The sequence below is a fragment of the Acanthochromis polyacanthus genome, chromosome 9, assembly GCF_021347895.1.
Source record: "Acanthochromis polyacanthus isolate Apoly-LR-REF ecotype Palm Island chromosome 9, KAUST_Apoly_ChrSc, whole genome shotgun sequence".
In the NCBI taxonomy this organism is placed as follows: domain Eukaryota; kingdom Metazoa; phylum Chordata; class Actinopteri; family Pomacentridae; genus Acanthochromis; species Acanthochromis polyacanthus.
In genome coordinates this window covers 26856850-26872666 of record NC_067121.1, presented here as the reverse complement: position 1 = coordinate 26872666, position 15817 = coordinate 26856850, and the positions used below count along the sequence as shown (strand labels likewise).

The 15817-nt window shown below is 43.1% G+C and overlaps 1 protein-coding gene and 2 long non-coding RNA genes across 3 annotated transcripts; 1 reads left to right on the top strand and 2 right to left on the bottom strand.

Annotated features, from left to right (window-relative positions):
• Nucleotides 1-318: 318 nt before the first annotated feature.
• LOC127535465 (uncharacterized) lies at nucleotides 319-1855 on the bottom strand. Its single transcript, XR_007944329.1, has 3 exons — nucleotides 1653-1855; nucleotides 1037-1100; nucleotides 319-953 (listed from the first exon to the last, which is right to left on the bottom strand). It is a non-coding gene; the product is annotated as an uncharacterized LOC127535465 (long non-coding RNA).
• LOC110956531 (uncharacterized) lies at nucleotides 952-11910 on the top strand. Its single transcript, XR_002596049.2, has 3 exons — nucleotides 952-1141; nucleotides 7986-8030; nucleotides 10308-11910. It is a non-coding gene; the product is annotated as an uncharacterized LOC110956531 (long non-coding RNA).
• A 2297-nt stretch (nucleotides 11911-14207) lies between these two features.
• Nucleotides 14208-15216, bottom strand: ccl20a.3 (chemokine (C-C motif) ligand 20a, duplicate 3). Its single transcript, XM_022202074.2, has 4 exons — nucleotides 15067-15216; nucleotides 14785-14893; nucleotides 14595-14669; nucleotides 14208-14505 (listed from the first exon to the last, which is right to left on the bottom strand). The coding sequence occupies exons 1-4, from the start codon at nucleotides 15137-15139 to the stop codon at nucleotides 14460-14462; spliced, it is 303 nt and encodes a 100-aa protein (XP_022057766.2). The 5' UTR covers nucleotides 15140-15216; the 3' UTR covers nucleotides 14208-14459.
• Between the last annotated feature and the right edge of the window lie 601 nt (nucleotides 15217-15817).

Genomic DNA, 15817 nt, shown 5'->3' with positions numbered 1-15817 from the left:
CCAGAAAAAAAAAAAAAAAAAAACTAAAACGGTTCAACCACCGGACTCCGCCGCCTCCCAACAGTAGCACCGATGTGAGAAGGGGGAACATGAGAAAGCTTTGAGCAGTATTGATTCAGCCGAGTACTCTCCGAGCGAGTACCAGAGGATCTGAAGAGAGAATTATCCATGCACCATTTCCTCTCTTACTCCTGTGTGGAAAATTCTGCAGTTCCAGCTTTCTGGTAGCCTACATACAGAAGAAAACACACACAGAGACACTCTCAGGGCCTTGTGCACAGTCTTGCACAAGGAAAGTCACACACACACACACTAGTGTTGAGGTTTGATGTTGCAAAATAACAGTTGTTTGATTTATTTATAGTCGCTCCCTTCCATCTGAATAGCCCGGCACAGTCTTTTCATCAAATTAATCTTAAAATAGGACTATAAAGAAAGGCACGCTGCAGCTGTGTCAGTTTTGGGATTTTTCTCCATGCTACATAATTTTTCCTATAGGAAACTGCATTTATGGAGTTATTACACAGATCCCAGAGCCTGTTTTAAGTGCAGTGAGGTCATTAGAAACTAATAACCACAGACTTGGATAAGTGCTCCAATTTGACTGTGAGTCCATATGAAGAGATTATCGGAAGCCATACAAACTGCAGGGAGGATAAGTCCACCAATGAAATCTGAATTTTTGGAGACACAGGGCATTGTCTGCATATGCCGCTTTGCCCTGAGTATCCTCCTCCTCTTCTACTCCCCACCCGGTTTCTCCTGAATAATACACGACAGACCCCTCTCCTCCTCCTCCTCCTCTTCCTCATCCACCTCCTCCTCCCAGAAGCGCTCTCGTCCAATGGCAGCCGTGCGTTTTTATCAAGCTATCTCCTTGGAGCCAATCCCCGTCCTCCCAGTGATCCCTGTGCACCGGATCCCCTCCCTGCCGCCCCTCAAACAGACGTAATCTGTGGATCAGAGAGGCAGGCGCTCAGTTGGTGTGGAGTTGGACTCGGATGGAGGTGATGAGAGTGGAAAAAAAAATACTCACCAAGAGCAGAGCAAAAGCAGGAAGAAACCGCATCAGTCCGCCTCGACGGGACACTGAAATCCTGCTGTTTAGAAAAAAACAAAGCAGGGCGTGGAGGAAAATCTTGTAAGTATGTCATGTCAAATGCAGAAACTGAAATATGGAGGCAGTGATTTAGTTACCGATGCTTTAGTTAAACGATGATGCTTCTTTGTTGTGTTTTTGACTGAGACAAATACAGAAAGTGTGACTGCTGTGGTGATTTTTTGCGCATGGACTCGGTGTGAAACTCTGTAATGTGCTCGGCGCTCCGCACGAACCAGGCGGCTTCTCGTGTCTTAAAATCGGCGCATGTGAATTTGCTCTACATGCCAGTTATTTAAGGGCATTCGTACGACTCCAGGACAAAACGTGATGTGTGCTTTTCGAGATGTGAAGCCGTTTTTTTGCACGCTGCAACTTTTTTATTTTAAAGAACGCGTTCCGTTTTACGCGCATCGATGGTACACAGTGTACAGATAAATGCTGCCTCTCATTTCTTGGAAAGTTTCAAAGATATGTGTGAAGGGCTCACGCAGCTCAAAGGAATCCTGCTAGGAGGCTCCAAAACAATGTAACTTTGATTCATTTCACTCACCGAGACAGTCTCCTGTTCCTGCTGGGCCCTGAAAGTCGGCGAACACTGATAAATGGTGGCTATTATTTTTCAGCTGAACAATGCGCACCGGCTTTGTGTGGACCATCTGTCATTATATCGACATGACAGCAACCCCTCCTGCCCCGGCGAGGAATCCGAAAGAGACACCTGAAGAGCGGAAAACAGACAGCGACCGTTCAGAGCCGCCACCCCGTCTCTCGCCAAGCCGTGACTCATGATCCGTCTGTGTGGATGGGTGCGTAACGTAGCCAGAAAATAAACAGGCACAGGAAGAAACTGATGCAATTACAAACGTTTGATGTTCCGCAAAGAGATGCTACACAATGCGCGCACGTCTGCCGTGGTATTTTGGGGATTTGGAATAGGGCAGCGAGAGGAGACTCGTGGCTTTTGCGCATCCTGAATTCTCGGAAACAGTCTTTGCGCATCTGACTTCCTGCCGGAATTTGGGCCTTCGGCACATGGCAAGAACAGCCAGACTGCCATTTTCAGGGTGGGCACTCTGAGAGGAGGATGCACGCTGACCAAATAAACGCACTTCATCATGTGCATTGCGCACGCAGTTTTGGCGCACAGTGGGCCAACGTGCCATTCAGCTTTTAGCCTCCAGGTAGTTTAATGCAGATTTATCCTGAAAAACGGAGACTTTTAGAAACTGCCCTGCTCAGTCTCTCTTGGCGTGCAGTGCCAAGCACTAATATGCCTTAAGCTTAATGAGGCAGTCTCCATAAATTCTTCTGCCATCTGGATGTAGTGGGTCTAGACGCTTAGAGCAGCACTACAGTTTACTGCCTATGGATTGTACACAGCGTGCTCTAGTGAAAAAAGTACATTCAAGGGTTTTTTCTCTCTCTTAGAAAAACTTACACAATGCTGACAACCATTTAACTTCTTGCACCTCCATTTCTTTCACACAAAAGAATTGAAAATATCCGCTTCCGCGTGTGACTGTGCAGTCCTGATGGATGCTGATGTGATCAGCTGTGATGGCCTCATTCCTGTCCCTCTCAGGGCTGAGCTACATATAATTCACTTTAGCTTTGTCCCTCATGAAGATTAGAAAAAACAAAACAAAAGACCTCCTCCATCACATTAAAGAGCAGCGAATATCCAAGTGCATATCGGTTTAATTCAGTTTCCAGTTGCTCTCAGACAGTTTGCCAGGATGAGTGAACAGAGCAGAGCCGGTGTCTCCCTGCTCCTGTAATGTGGACACAGAGGTGGTTGGATGTTGGTTTATCTTATCTCCTGCTGGAACTGTGATCATCATTCCTGTGTAGCTCATTATCACATATGATGAGTTTCATCAGCTGCACTCTGCAATTATGTGGAGGAGCAACCTGCTATCACAGCGGAGAGGCTCTCAGCCACGGATCGCTGTTGTTCCTTCATTACACGGCGTCGCTCCCGCAACAGAACGCACACAACAATTCAAATTAAAAACTAATGTTGCCACAGTTTGTCTTTGTCAGTGAAAATGTAATGTTAGCATCAGGGAGTCCCATCACACATCTCAGCACCATCAGCAGCAGCTCTCTGCTCGCTGCCATCATGCTTCTCAATTAAAATGTAATATTCAGACACTTAAATTCATGAATTACAGAACATGTTGTTACAGAAGAAGAGTCTGTGTGAAGTGAGACTTTATTAGCGCGTCGCAATCTTATCGCAGCTTCTTAGAAGAAACATTTGCAATGTGCTCGTGTGTCTGAATGAGTTCATATCAGCAGGAACTTGTGCTCATCGTGTGTTTGTGCTTCCCTTCATGTGCGTTTGCAGTGATGGATAAATGGAGAGGTTAGGTAATGGAGACCCCTGCCCCCTGCCTCAGGCATTGCGACATACTGCCTATTTGGATGAGTGGATGACCCCTGACCTCTCGTCTAGCCAAGGGCCCAGGTCTACTCGGATCAACCCAGTTGGCTTTCGAGGGCCTGTTGGTTCGATCAGAAGCACATGACATTTGAACTCTTTCCACTTGAGCACCAAATGCACCCTTTCGGTTAATTAAGAAACTCTCACAGCTTATGTGCAACTGTGTGCGTTACAGGTAAGCGTACAGAACAGAACGCACTGATTAGAAACTCTGGAAAGCTTGTTAGGATCAGAAGATCTTCCCTGTGGAATAATCTGATATTAGCCATCCTTTATGCTCAACAAAGCCTGGCATTTTTGAAACGGTCTGATGCTTCAGCTACTTTTATCTGGAAGTTCAAAGTAGGGTTTAGCAGCATAGATATGAAAAATAGCAGATATTCCCTGGAGTTGTCAAAACCAGACACAGGTCTGCCATTACACTTCACGCACCGCTCCTGCTGGAGACGTTACAGCTGTTGTGTTGCTGCTTTAATCATAAAGTATAGCGAGACACAAACTGGTCCCGATCTTGTTACAGCTGAAGGAAACAGCCCGTCTTGATTCTGTCACAACATGCTCTCTATTGTATCACTGTGCAAGAAACTCCCCATGGAAATTTTGGAATCTTTCCCATTGTTCCTAAAGGAAAGGGGGCTTTCATATGGAAGTGGGGAACGCCAGGAAATGACAGGCATTCTTTGTGGACTACTTGAAAATAAACTTGTGGGTCCTCGCTTTTCCTCTCGACAGTTAAGCAAAAAGTAGAAATTAGAAGAGAGGATTATGGTCTTAACAATTCCTCAGTGGCATTTGCGCTTTCTTATGTTTCCTGCTACAATTTATCCCCAAAGTATATTTTCTTATTCAGCATACTGGAGGCACGCCATCAGAGTTTCGGCTAAAGAGCTTTTTGTCTGGAGCTTTTCACTCTTTTCTCTACAGTTTCTTGAATGGATGCATTCTTATTTTGCTCCTGATTTGTCCTTATTTTGCCTTATCTTCCCTCCCCTGGCTTTAAACACAACCCCACTGCCCGGGCTCGGCTTTATGAGGTGTGACAGTGAGGTCTGGTTGCCGAGGCAGGCCGTGTGGACTGGAACGTAAAGCTTTACATTCAGCTGGCTGCAGTCAGGTTTGGGGAGGACTTAAACTCACTTCACCCCTATACAGTACCTCGTATACAGGAACTGCCTTCTTTCTGCTGAGCTGGCATGAAAGTGCAGAATTGGAAGGAGGGGAAAAGGAGGAGAGGGGAAAAAAGACCTGCTGTCTTTAACCTCAGAGGTCTTAGTTGCACTCGTACAGTTGCTTCGGTTAATAGGGAGCAAGGAGCGAAAACTGGAGGAAAATGAAAAGCAGGTGCAGATTCATTAAGTTTGAAATCATACAGAACTTTTCTTTTTATGTCAAGTTTTTTTTCACGCGTACTTCATCACCAGGTGTTCATAGTTCTCTTTGTGCAACTTCGTCCTCCCTCCTTTTGACGTTTAATAACAGGTTTTATTCACCAGGATGTGCTTTCTTAGCCGGTCAGTCCTGCCATACTCCAGATTAACACTCACACCTTATCCCCCCACGTCTCTCTCTCTGTCCCTCTTCCTCCTCCTCCTCCTCTTGTTGTTTTTCCCACCAGGCCAGTGGTAGTTCCCAGGTATTTGACCAGTGTAGCGTAGCCGGGAGGCTGGTTGTTCTGTCCTCTGTGAGACAAAGGCAGCGTGCCTCAAGGAGAGGGATGAAAGGAAACGGGGCTGTGCAGCCACTCCTTTTTACAATGGGAAACCTCCTTAGTGAGGCTGCAGAGCAAATAACCACCTTCTCTCTTCCTTTTTTTAACAAGCACCGAGACGGTGAGAGTGCGCCTCGATCTTTTTGTAGTGGGATAAGCAGCGTTGTGTACATAGATGTGAGTTTGTGTGTGCGTGCGGAGAGGAAGGGGTATCCTTTATGTCTACATAGAATGTTTTTCTGAGCCTTCTCTTCCTTACACCTGTTTAGTCTGAGCTGACAGATGGCGCTTCCCTTGTTAAAGACGTTTCCTACGTTCAGGTCGGTGTTTGTCGTGCTTCACAGAGGGATTGAAATTTCATGAGACAAAGCAAAAAAGAAATGTTTTTTTGACGCAAATGTTACCAGCATGGTCCACTTTCTTCAGGATAAGTGCTAAAATTAATAATTGATATAATATTTAAATATAATGGTAAAATCACCATAATTTTAAAATAATTCAGTATTCAAAATTTAAATTGAAGCAAGCTAGTATTAGCTGCATAGTGTCCTTTAGTAATACTTCAGCACAATGAATTCTTTAGACATTTTCAATATGCTTCATGCACATATATTATAAATAATGGATGAGATTTAAGTGAGCCAAGCTATTTAATACATATACTGTTGCCTAGTGTGAGGAATACCTTTTGTGTAATATTTTACAAATCTGAAAAAAGTGATGTTTTTTTCTTTAAATGTGTCTGAGGATAATTATAAATCACCACAAAAGTCTTTAAAAATACATCAGTGCACACGACATGAGTTAAAGTGTTTTGGTTCTTTCCACCTCATTTTCAGTGCCACAGTTCTGATTGATTAGCCTGTCAGTCATTACCAATATTACACCACATTACTGCATGCTTACAAATGAGTTTAATTATACACAAACGCTGGTGTTTCCTGCGTCTCTGCTGCATATCTGTGTCAGCTCGAACCCACCGGTGCTCAGTCTAGAGTTATCATCTCGGGTGGCAGTCAGGGGGAGGGAGCGGAAGCCGCAGGAGTCTTTTATGACTCCATCTCCAGAGACAACCTGTTCTCAGGCACTTCTCTTCTGGCACTTTTTTATGACATCATAAATTCCTCCATTTCCTCTGACCAGCACTAGGTGGGTATAAAGGACATACCTGGCCAGTAATTGTCTGTCTGGCCCTCTCATCTGTCAGATTCCTTATACTGCCGGTGACTTCCTCCTGAGCCAGACTCTCAGACTGCCTGGAGATACACGTATCTCTTAGATCTGGACAGTGGCTCAATACAAACAGTAGCTTTATTTGATGGCTGATCGAGCGTAGTGCAGCTTCATCTTGTACTGCATCTTTCTCGGTAATTTAGCTCGGCGAGGAGAGTCAGCCTGGCACCCACACTGGAGGCCTTTCTGCGTGCATGTGCACTTCAGACCAACAACAACGGACTACTCTCAAACCTGTTGATACCTTTTGTTGGCTGAAGTCTGAGGATGAAGAGCAGAAAAGAAAGGATTAGTGGAAGAAAGAGGAGGGTTTTTTTTTTGGAGGGGTAGAGGAACCCTCAGGAACATTCAGGGTTCACATTCACTTGATGCTCAGTCCGGCAGGCCTCAGGGAGGCTGGAACAATACACGCACCAGCATGACAACATTCCTCGAGGTTAAAAAGGTCATGGGTCACCCAATGACCCCACCCTGCCAATCAGTTCCAGGGCACTAACTCAGTGCTTTTGTTTTTGCTCTGTGTCTGTGCACTTGTTGAACAGACCCTGCACCTTGTGTTACAATGTGCCCTTTGCTCTCTAATAGACTAGATTGGCAGGAGCACTTTACGCTTTTCTAATGTTGGTTTAGTCCGTTTTGGCTCAGGCATCGATAGTTTTAATATCCAGTGAGGGTGTTTTAAGGAAGGACAATATATTTTCAGTTAATTCTTGAAGCTTTGGGGTCCAGAGATGGAAATACTACATAGAACCAGAAAAGGAGGCAGAAAATAAATTAGAGAGAAGCTTCAAAAAGTGCAAATTGAATTAGAAGGTTTTCTTGGCAATGCACTTTTTCAAATTATGTCTGTAGGCTATGGCACATACAATAACCCAGCCAGATGTTTGGCAAGCCTAGGTCTATATATGGTAGAAAAAGAGCCGCCACAAAGCAGACAAACTGTAATTACTGTCCATATTTTTGAATTGATTTATGCCCGTTTTATATAATCAGCCCACGAGGGTCAATTATTAGTCCAACCAGGGCACCAGAGGTCTTCAAAGTCGTATTTTTTCCTCCCTTATGAAAAAATGTGAGCTCAGTTTTTTTTTTTTGCGAACACCGCAGCACACTTCAAATGCAGGCTGAGGGAACATATGCATGTGTAGGCATGGAGCGGCATGTGAGGCCCCTACAGGCACACTGCAGGTCTGTTAGTCATTACCAGTGAATGTACAGTATACACTGGAGTGGACACGCAGCTACATTAAAGCCTCACCCACGGCCACATCAGACCACCCCAGAGACACTCCGCTGGCACTTCCTCCACCCGCCTCCATCCGAGCTCAACCTTCAGGAAAGCGTGTTTTGGGATTTCCGGAGGATGCACTGGACATTAATCGTCGGCTGATTAGGAAACTTTCTAGTGAAAATCGTTGGTCTCATTCCTAGAAGAAGTTATTTGCTGTAAAAAATGATATCCGCTGTGTGTCTGACTGTCTTGTGTTTTCTTTTAGGCTTTCACACGCAGCCCCTGCTGACTTTGTCGTCGTTTCACTGAGGTATATTTCACAACATCATTAAAACATCTTCATAAAAATGCTCATTTCATTACTGAATATTTACCATGTGCCGCATTCTTTTGTCCCTTTCCTTGGTGGAATAGCATTGCAGAGAGATGACTATAAACCCCCAGAATTTTATCCTGCAGACTAAATCCGCTTACAGTAGAGGAAGGAGACACTGCTCTCTATTAGTCTGCAGTTAGAAATGAAAGCCTATCTGGCTGCAGCTGTGGAGGAGCTCCAAAGATGGGGACGTTTATTGTCAGGAACAAATAGAGGCCTTTTTATTTTGTCTAGCAGCTGACGCCTCTACCCACCCACTCCTCCAAAACCGCTTTTGTCAGTAATGTAGAGTGGCCTGCTCAGGCAAGAGCGAGAGACCAAGAGAGTTTGAGAGCAGAAAGGAAAAAAAAAAGTGTAGGGTTTGACGGTGATAGGCTCGGGGAGGAAAAGGCCCGGCTGTTTGCCATATGGTGTAATTATCTGCTATTTCAAAAGATTATCTACCTCCATCAACAGCGTGTTTAAATGTATATGTATATAGACATACATATATATGTTTGTGTATGTGATTTGATCTCTGGTTTGTACCCCTCGGTGTAATGTTGAGATTCTGTGGCCTGCAGCTTGGCCCCCCACTTAAGCTGGGTTAGCTATGATCTCTCCCCCTTTAACCCCAATCCCCCCCCACCGTGATCACTCCCTCCCTCACACACACTCACACACACACACACACACACATCTACGCTCAGAGTCTCTCAACACAAAAGAAATATTCAGCTGTAGAGAGGGGGTTCCTCAGAGGGCGCGACATTGAACTGGGGGGGATTAAGAAGAAATGGCTGGCTGACACCGGGGTTGCCATGGCAAAGCCCCCTTTTCTCCTCTCCCTCGACCCTCCGCCCATTTTTCATTTTAGGTCTCATTGTGGGGCGAGGTGTAAGTGTGTTTGTGACTGTGATGGAGTAGGGAAGATGTAATATGGCATATGAATTTAGTCTCTTATCTGAAGCTGCTCGGCTTCACCCTGAGAGAAAAGAGACTTCACGTGCTGCTCAGTCACTGTCAACGTGTTTTTATTTTTGCGTCAGACGGCTTATAGATTTCCCCGCCATTTGCAAAGTGACTGTAAATATTAAATGACGTTATTTACTGGCTAACGCATTCCTCTCACTGGGAATAATTTGTACATTTTTGCATATTAATAGAAGAAACATGTCACGAGAAAACTGGGAGCTGGTAATTCAAAGATCCAGCATACTCACGAGACAAAAACCGAATTGTCTACTTTATGACTTTCTGAATTATAGCTGCAATAACGTGACGCATTACTCATCCATTGTAGCCGCCGTGTTATCATTGCTAGCCTGATGTTGGCCCTCCCAGCCCCGGCAGAGTAATGGATGCAGGTTTCGCTCGCTCAATGACATCAGCAGCCTAAGCCGATGAAATGGGCCGATGAATGACCATAGATCAGCGTTTGCCATCCTGACGTCAGCCCCTGGCCTGTGCAGCGGCGCAGCGACACTGTCGGTGGTTGTTCCCCAGCTTTCGCCTGCTTCTGACAATGGGAGCTCACAGTCTGTAGCCGGGCGATGAACGGGGTATAAAAAGCATGGCTGCACAGTAGGATACCAGCATTGTTCTCTGGACTAGATGTCCATAAGAACCATGGCAGACTTGAAGGTGGATCGGTCATTTTGTCCTGAGAAATGTCAAACCAAATGAGCTTTTCAGGACTGTCACACAACCGTACATTTATGTGATAAAAGTGTGCGCTCTCACTTTGTACTTGTGACCATTAGTTCCAACGTTTGTTTGTTTTGCCCAGATTTTAAGGTATTTGTCTCAGTTTCTACCCCAAAACAATGCAGATGAATGGAGCTGCATCTTAGGCACACTGTCACACTTAAGCTGGATAATCCTCCGTTTTCCTTGGAACTACTTTCAACTGAAGAAATCGTCCTAATGAACGCTGCCGACAGAGTGTTTTGTGGATTATTCAAAGTAGCCGAGTTGTTTCTGGAAAGCCGTGTTGCTATTGAATATTTGAAATGTTATTTCTCAGCGGTGGAACCACAACAAATTTCATTCAGTACCGCAGAAATCCCAGACACGGATCTCTTAAAATCTGCACAAGGGAAGCCCAATTTTTGCTCGTGGCTACACACCACGGGAGGAAATGTGTTTTTATAACCGGGGGTAAAATAGCCAATTAAAGACAAAAATACTGTGGTGTAAGTGCTAATAACTTGCTCTTTATCTGTGTTTCAGATGCTGTTCCGGTCGTCTGAAGATGCAAGGCTTCCAGTTGGTCTGATTAATGAGGTGGTAGTAATGCAATAAAGCACATCCACTCGGCTTATGTCGAAGCCTAAACATACTTGATGATGTTTTCTTCTGTGTATAACATAACCGGAACTGTCATTGCCCTGCGGACAGCGGACTCATTCTGCCACTGTCTTGTGTCATTACGTCCCCCTTTGTTGCGCAACCTGACCTGGTTTGAGCGACGTCCTCCTCGCCTCAGTCCCCCCCGTCCCTTTCGCCTGTCCTCCCCTCCTCTTCCTCCCTCTGTCAGCTCGGCTCACGGTCACAGCTGCCGTCCTGCCTGCCTCGGTGAACATTCAACGCTGTCGGTGAGTTTGGTATGGATCACATAAAAACCATCGACCGTTGACTGTGCCCCGTGGCTCGCTCTGACAACGTGAGGGAATGAGCGAAAGGGGGAAAGAAAAAAAAAAAGGAAAGCGGACAAAAGGGCAAGCGGGTGCATGCAAATCCGTAGACGAGAAACGCACGCGTACATGCACAAAAAGTGACACTCTGTTTCCACTGTACCCAAAAGACCAAAGGTCACAATCAACATTCATTGCTGTCGCTGGGTTGGACTGTGTAGAAAAGCTCACTGAACAATGAGTGCAACTGTGGCCCAGATCTGCCTGACTCGCGTCTCAGCCAATCAGCCGACCGGATGTGAAGCACTCGGATTTCTTTATTTATATACTTCTTGTTTTTCACTTCTATTTTCTCCTCTCTTCCTCCCTCCCCGGTGCTGGGAGTCTTAAGGGGGAGAGAGAAGGGGGAGAGAGATAGAGACACAAATAGACTTCTGGCTGCTTGCTTGTCCTCATCCTCCTCTCCTCTCCTCTAATTGATGGTTATGTGTGCAGCAAGGGGGAAGGAAGCGGAGTGAATGTGTAATCATTTGGAGTCTCTTCTCCTTTAGATGTTTCATCCCTCTCTTTTTTGTTTGTCTAATTATATACTGAGCCCAGTTAACTCTGTGTTAACTGTGCTGGCAAGAAAGAGGATTGACAGAAAGGGAGGTGGGGGGAGGGAGAAAAAAAAAAGAAGGTTGAAATTATTATCTAATTTTTGGTATATTCTATATAATGTTCTTCCTGGGGCCTGCTGCAAAGGATATGAGCAATTTTCAAAAAGAATGAAGAAGATTGTTTTCACCTTTCTGTGGATGTCTCATTATCTGTGTTTGAGTTTCATGAGAGGCTGTCTGGTTTCCTGTCTACCTCTGAATGTGTGTGTGTGTCGGTGATAGAGGACCTGTCTGCTGATCTCACAGTGTAATATGTTATTTTCCTTCTATACTAAAGCCTGTTCTCTCATGGGAGAAGAGGCAGTGTATAACCTTGTCTTCCTTCGCAGTCTGACCGGCCACGCCGCTGCCATTTCTCATTGTCCTCCTCCTGTAACAACTCTTTCACCCTGCGTCCTGTGTCCCTAATTCATGCCAGGTAAACACACAGCTCAGGCAGTTTATTTAAATCTCCAGGAATGCGTTTTATGATCATGGTGTTTGCTGCAGGTTTTTATCGCTGATTCATTCATTAACTCAATAAAGTTGAATCTAAAGCCATTCATTAGTGTCTGATATGATTATTTATTGTGCAGATTAACTCCTATTTACAGATAATTCACTTATCCTTCCGACTACATCTTCCCCTTGTCTTCATCCCCGAATTTCTAACAGAATTCACTCCCCCTGTCATTTAGTAACCAAGCCCCATGTCCATGTCCCCCTCTCCCAAGTCTCTCTGTATTATTCATAGAAAAGCACTCTGTGCAGTGGTGCAGAAGAGTGGAGGTGATGTAATAGTGGCTGTGAGCGTGGCTTCAGACTGTCATTTGGGATGGACTCATGCGACAGGAGAAAATGCTCAGTTTGTTCGCCTTTGTTGGCATCGCCAACAGCTACAGCTGATGATTGGGGATCGGACACGATGCACGTCTATGATAAAAGTGTTTTTGCTTTTTAAAGTCGTTTGAGACTTTCACCGAAATTAAATTGAGAAAGTTACATTTCAGAGACCTCACAGGCACTCCTGAGCCCCGCTGTGTAAATGTGAAAGTGTTGAAAGAAGTGAAGAAACAGTGTGGAAATGCAGCTGAAGGTCCACATCATGGTGTGAACCAGCGCCTGGAGATTAACGTGCTGTGTGCCAAAACATTTTCACTTAGAAATCCCACTGCAACAGCAAAACTAATGCAAGGGCTGCTGAAATGTCATTTCACACCACTTTGAAGTGACACTACCTCCATCTAGTGTTGAGGTTTTTATTTCTTTCCTACACAACTTCATTGTGTAATTGTTGTGAAAATAACATAATTAAATAGTTTATGGAACTAAATCTACAGCAGTCAAGTCTTTAATGTCATATGATAAACTATATTATCTTGGTTTTTCATAATTAGACTACTTTTTTTCTTGTCTTAATTCACAAATGCTGTAAATCATCTCTTTCCTCGGACTTACGTGTGCACAGCTTTGGTATACTTTAAATGCTATATAGCTGACAAAAATGACTCGATTGCACAGAAACTGCTAATTTGATCAGTTAAAGTGATTGTAGAACTAAACTGATTCATCACATTATCATTAGTCAGAAATATTCATTCACTCAAAGGCAGACAGCTGTGTTGAAGCATTAATAGGCCCAACGTGCTGAGAACTTTTTGTTACATCTGGCCTGTGAGTTATCATTATTCTTATTATTTTTATCAGTATTTTTACTGTTTTGTTCTAGCAGGGCTGTAATGCTTCATCTCATCTATAATAAGCAGCACTCCAACAGTCATCTGAAGACACCTAATAGGACAACGATTGATCATTTCTGCGTGCAGTTTACTGTGGCTGTTTCCTGCCTCATCAGCAGGCAGAAATAAGCTTCCTTTTCATACAACCTGAAGCTGCACATACAGTGACAGGAGAGGAAGTCGACTTCAAAGTATATATATTTCAAATTTATCACCTAAAAACAGCCGTTTTCCCATGCGAAGTGGATCATCTACAAATCCTGTCCCCATTAACAGGATTTAAAGGGAGCTTTATTTCCAAATGGAAAGTTAAATTCATGATCTGTAATAAACTCCTTTCCTGAGCGTAATGAACACGCAGGTTTACCGCTGCAGTCTGTTAATGCTCTGCTCTGCTCTCCTCTGTAGGTTTTGTTTATAACAGCTGGCATTGATGAGATGTTACAATTGTGGGTAAAAATGTCATTTCTACATGTATGTTCTGTGTGTTAAATCTATAAGCCCTATTTACAAACATTTGTTATTATTTGTAGGATATAGTTATAGCTGTACTGTGTCTGTAACTGACGTCAGAGTGGCTTTATTTGTGCTACGATTTCATCATTCTTTATTGCATCATTATCACAAAGCTCGAATGTTTCAAAACCATAGTGTAGGTTTGCTTCAAGCTTGTAAAGTAAGTGAAACATTTTTATTAATGGAGTTATGATGGTCCCATTTACAGCATCATGCATGCAAGTTATGGATAAACTTTCAAGAAACTATTCTATTGTTCTACTGTCAACATGGAAATACCTGTTCTCCAAAGTGCTTTAAATCAACAGCGATCACAACTTCCTCCTGCTGATGTCACACAGGACTCTCACTCCTCCGCGTTTAATTATTTTCTAGGTTTGATCGCAAGGCTTGAAAATTCCAGAGCTGGAATTTTTCACCGTGAGAATGTTGACAGGGAAGTTAGATAAAACACTGGCATGCTGTCAGGGAGGTATCACGTTACAGCTCCAAAGCAGCTTTACTACATGTTATCAGAAGAAGATTGTTTACGTAAGCACCAACCAAGTTACTCATTGTATCTACATTTAGATATAACAACACAAAACCAATTGTGGAGCCAGGTAGTCTTTCTTTAACAAAACTTTAATGTTTGATATAAAAACAAGTGCAACAACAACATTTTACATTCACAAAGAACATAAAAATATGAAAATTATATTATAAAATGCTCTTACAACTGAGCTGATACACATGGCTCAGCAACACAGCTTTTATTGACAGCAGTTAAAGTGTAAAACAGTGAAACATCTTTGGTCACCGGATAACAGGCGAAGCTGAGATAGAGGGTAGCTTGATGTAGCTGGAGTCACTTCTTCATTTGAGTGCTTGTGAGGTCTTGTGCACAAGTTGGGCCTTTTCCCTGCAATGATAATTGATTTGAGTGAGTTGACTTGCTTCACTTGCTGTTTTCTGGAGGAATTGCGGTATTATGTTTCATAAAGTTCTTACCTTAAAATTTCGACATAGTCGATCACCCACTTCAAAGCAGGATCAGTACATGCTTTACCCTTGCTGGTGTGGAAACTATGGATTAAAAGAAAGAAAATTTAATATTTATAATTGTTATTAACAACAAAAACAATACTACTAATAATAATACAAACACTAATGTTGTCTCATGTATTAGTTTCATACTCACATGATTGCATCCAAAGGACACATCTCTGTAACAGTCTGGACTGAGTATCCCTTGATAATACGAAATGGTAGTTTGACTGTCATGTATTTTGAACAGCATCTGGAACTTACTGTAAAACAAGAGGAAAGACAATTTAATTAGATGACAGAGGAGTAAAAGACAGTGATATTCAAATCCTCTAGGTAGTGGAATACATACAAAAAAAAAGAAACAAATCAGATGACAATTAAAATGAAGAAAGACTTGGAGAGGTAGATGCAAGGATTAAATTTGAGTACACACCTGCTTCGTTTGTGGCCACGAGGCAAAGAGTGACGAGTGTGATCGCCATCACCGTGAGTCTGACTGACACCATGTCTTCCTTCGTGCTGGCAGCAGTGATCCTGAGCTGAGCTGCTGTCTCGCCTGTTGTCCTCAGGTGGAGTCAGAAAGGTTGTGGTGGCAAGCTGCTGATCTCAGCAGCCCTTTATATTCTTTAGAGAAAGTCGGAAAACATGAGCTCTGCCCACAACAGAAGTGTTGCACCATCACAGAAAACCCCCCAAAATTTTCCCCTGTGAAAGGAAAAGAAAATATTAAAGGGGGACATCGCATGCACACACAGCAGCAGTGCTGTCATTCATCTGTGTGTATGATAGTGATGGTATGTTTATCATGAACAACATAGACATGTTTTGTTGTAGAAAAAAAATGATACAACTATGTTTAAAGATCAAGCTGTAAAGAAAGAAATGCTGTCATCACATGACACTGACAAGCAAATTACCATATTAAAAATGAAAGTATCCACTGCAGAAAAATGTCCCATGAAATATATACAACTATTATATTATATTATATTATATTATATTATATTATATTATATTATATTATATTATATTATATTATTGACAGTTTTAAATTTGTGTTTTGTTAAAAATTAAAAAAAAGATTATTATTTCTTGTTCTCTCCAATTAGTCCTGCAAATTTCCAAATTATAAAAAATAAAATATCTGAAAAAAGCAAGTCTTTAAATTGAGGAAAGTTTTAGCT

Excerpts from the sequence above, each read along its gene's own strand:
- ccl20a.3 (XM_022202074.2), bottom strand. The coding sequence starts at position 15,139 with ATGGTGTCAGTCAGACTCACGGTGATGGCGATCACACTCGTCACTCTT. Across the intron at positions 14,670-14,784 it reads TGTCCTTTGGATGCAATCAT|TTTCCACACCAGCAAGGGTA; the intron begins GTGAGTATGAAA and ends TTTAATCCATAG. Across the intron at positions 14,506-14,594 it reads GACTATGTCGAAATTTTAAG|GGAAAAGGCCCAACTTGTGC; the intron begins GTAAGAACTTTA and ends TTATCATTGCAG.